Consider the following 2,112-nt stretch of genomic DNA (forward strand, 5'->3'; position numbering starts at 1 on the left):
TRTTAAATCACCCCRAGTGGGACAAGCAAACCAMAAAGGCAGYTGGATCCCWAGCCTGAACTTTTAAACCCAAGAGCTGCGAAATACCAATCCTGGAGCGAGGAKAAATGGATTTCCTCAGGTTTAGGGGGCCTGAATGATCAATCAGCACACAAAGGACTCCTTCCATCCCTAATGTGCTTTTGCTGGGAATAATATATGTAAGGAGAATGGAGTTTTTAACCTTTTCTCCAGAGAACGACTGCTTTTCAGAATTACTCGACGGCAGCGAYGGGGATGAAGAGGAAATTCTTGTCTGTGGAGAAGATTTAGAGCTTAATCCTTTTGATGGCTTGCCTTACTCCTCCCGTTATTACAGACTGATGAAAGAGAGAGAAGAGCTCCCGATATGGAAAGAGAAATGTACTTTCATGGAGAGTTTGCTTCATAATCAGATYGTGATTGTGTCAGGAGATGCTAAGACCGGCAAGAGCTCCCAGGTCAGTACAACAGACTTGGCTGGGGTTTTTTTTTTTTAATGTATTTTTAGAACATTTAATGAGGTATGAATTTCAGAATTCCTATATTATCATCCAAGTATTAAGGCCAGAGAGGAAAAGTGAAAAATAGAAGGTGAATAAGGATTAATGCACTCAAATGCAGATTTGAAATATATTAAACATCTGAATAAGTTTCTTCAAGCACTCATAAAAATTTGCACTTAYTTTGTGTTTTGGCTCTGATTGGTGCCATAACAGGAGAGAAATACAGTGGATTCATCATAAGAGAAGGTGAAAAAAAATCTCAGGGAGTGAAGGATTGAATTCAGCAGGGCAGTTCCTTGGGTAGAATTAATGGTCTTTCCATCCCTTCAGCCAGGAGCAAATGTTGTCTCCAACAGCACAAAATTACTTTACAAACTCATGTTAAAGCACATCACTGAAGCCAAGATCTCAGCTGAGTCTAAGCACACAAATATCAGTCAGGACTACAAAGTCCTGCTGTAACAATATATAACAACCCTGCTCTGTTGTCACAGTGAGCAGAGAAGAATTTTCCAGGGCTATCAGCCAAAAGATTATTGTTTATGATTGGGATCAGGAGTAAACTTTCTTGCTGGTAAAGCTGCAGAATAATTACTGTTGCAGCACATCTCAAATATCCCAGAGACTTCAATGTTGGGCACTGTCAGGGATCACATCTTGAACTGGAAACATCACACTTCCCCCTGAAAATTCCTGTGTTCCCATAAAAATGATAAACACCCACCTGGTGCCCAGAATAATTTTTGGAGAGCAAAGCCTTTATCCCTTGTTACTGGCTGCAATTTATGCACAAAAAACTTGTGTGATAGTAAACAATTTCTAATAAATGTTACCTTTTAAATTGCCCTTCAACAAGTTTAACAAGATGCAGYACTTTGCCAGTTGGTTTTTCAACATTTCTAGAAAGGCATATAATTATACAGAAATAAATTGCATGTGGCTGATGCACACATACAGTTTTAAATGTTGATTAAATGAAAGATTTGAAACCTAATACCACCATTAAAATAATRTTTATAATACAATTTTGATTTCTCATAACAGCAACACATGGATATCTTCCAGTGTTGATTTTCTGTAAATACATAAATTAGGAAGCTGCTGTGTAAGTTCCTGGAGTGGTTCGGTTTGAGTTTTCTGTTTGCAGAAATTTCATGAGAAATTAGTGATATTTACTGGGGCATTTATCAGATTGAACTCCTGTTCTTCCTGGGAGATGTTTTCTGTGGATATGGTACAGTAGAGAAGGTTTGGTGCTGAGCCAGCCCTGAACACCGYGGCACCGATCTCGCTGGATCCACCAGCCCTGATGTGCTGACAGTGACACTGCTGTCACCTGCTCCCCAGAGCCCAGCTCTGCCCCTAAGGCAGCACATTCCAGCTAATCTGAGTCCAGCTCAGCCATTCTCATATAAACCTTCCAGTCCATGTTGAGAATTTAAGGGTTCCCAAGTGCTGACATTGATAATTCCTGCCAGCGAGCAGTGAGCGCTCAGCTTGATTTAATTGTTCTGATGCCTAAATCCAGCTTACCTAAACCAGAAGCTGGACAAAATTAAGAAAATAAAAAGCAGTTCTGTTTATTGCA

General features: G+C 39.9%; 1 protein-coding gene across 1 annotated transcript in view; it reads left to right on the forward strand.

Moving 5' to 3' along the window:
- Window positions 1-209: 209 nt before the first annotated feature.
- The window catches only part of DHX32 (DEAH-box helicase 32 (putative)), a 21,525-nt gene continuing 19,622 nt past the window's right edge, over window positions 210-2,112 (forward strand). Inside the window, exon 1 of the mRNA XM_057378430.1 lies at window positions 210-503. Within this exon, the coding sequence (XP_057234413.1) occupies window positions 210-503 (294 nt within the window). The remainder of the gene's footprint in view (window positions 504-2,112) is intronic.

The sequence above is a fragment of the Malurus melanocephalus genome, unplaced genomic scaffold (genome assembly GCF_030028575.1).
Source record: "Malurus melanocephalus ecotype Western Australia unplaced genomic scaffold, MMel_1.1 scaffold_358, whole genome shotgun sequence".
NCBI lineage: Eukaryota > Metazoa > Chordata > Aves > Passeriformes > Maluridae > Malurus > Malurus melanocephalus.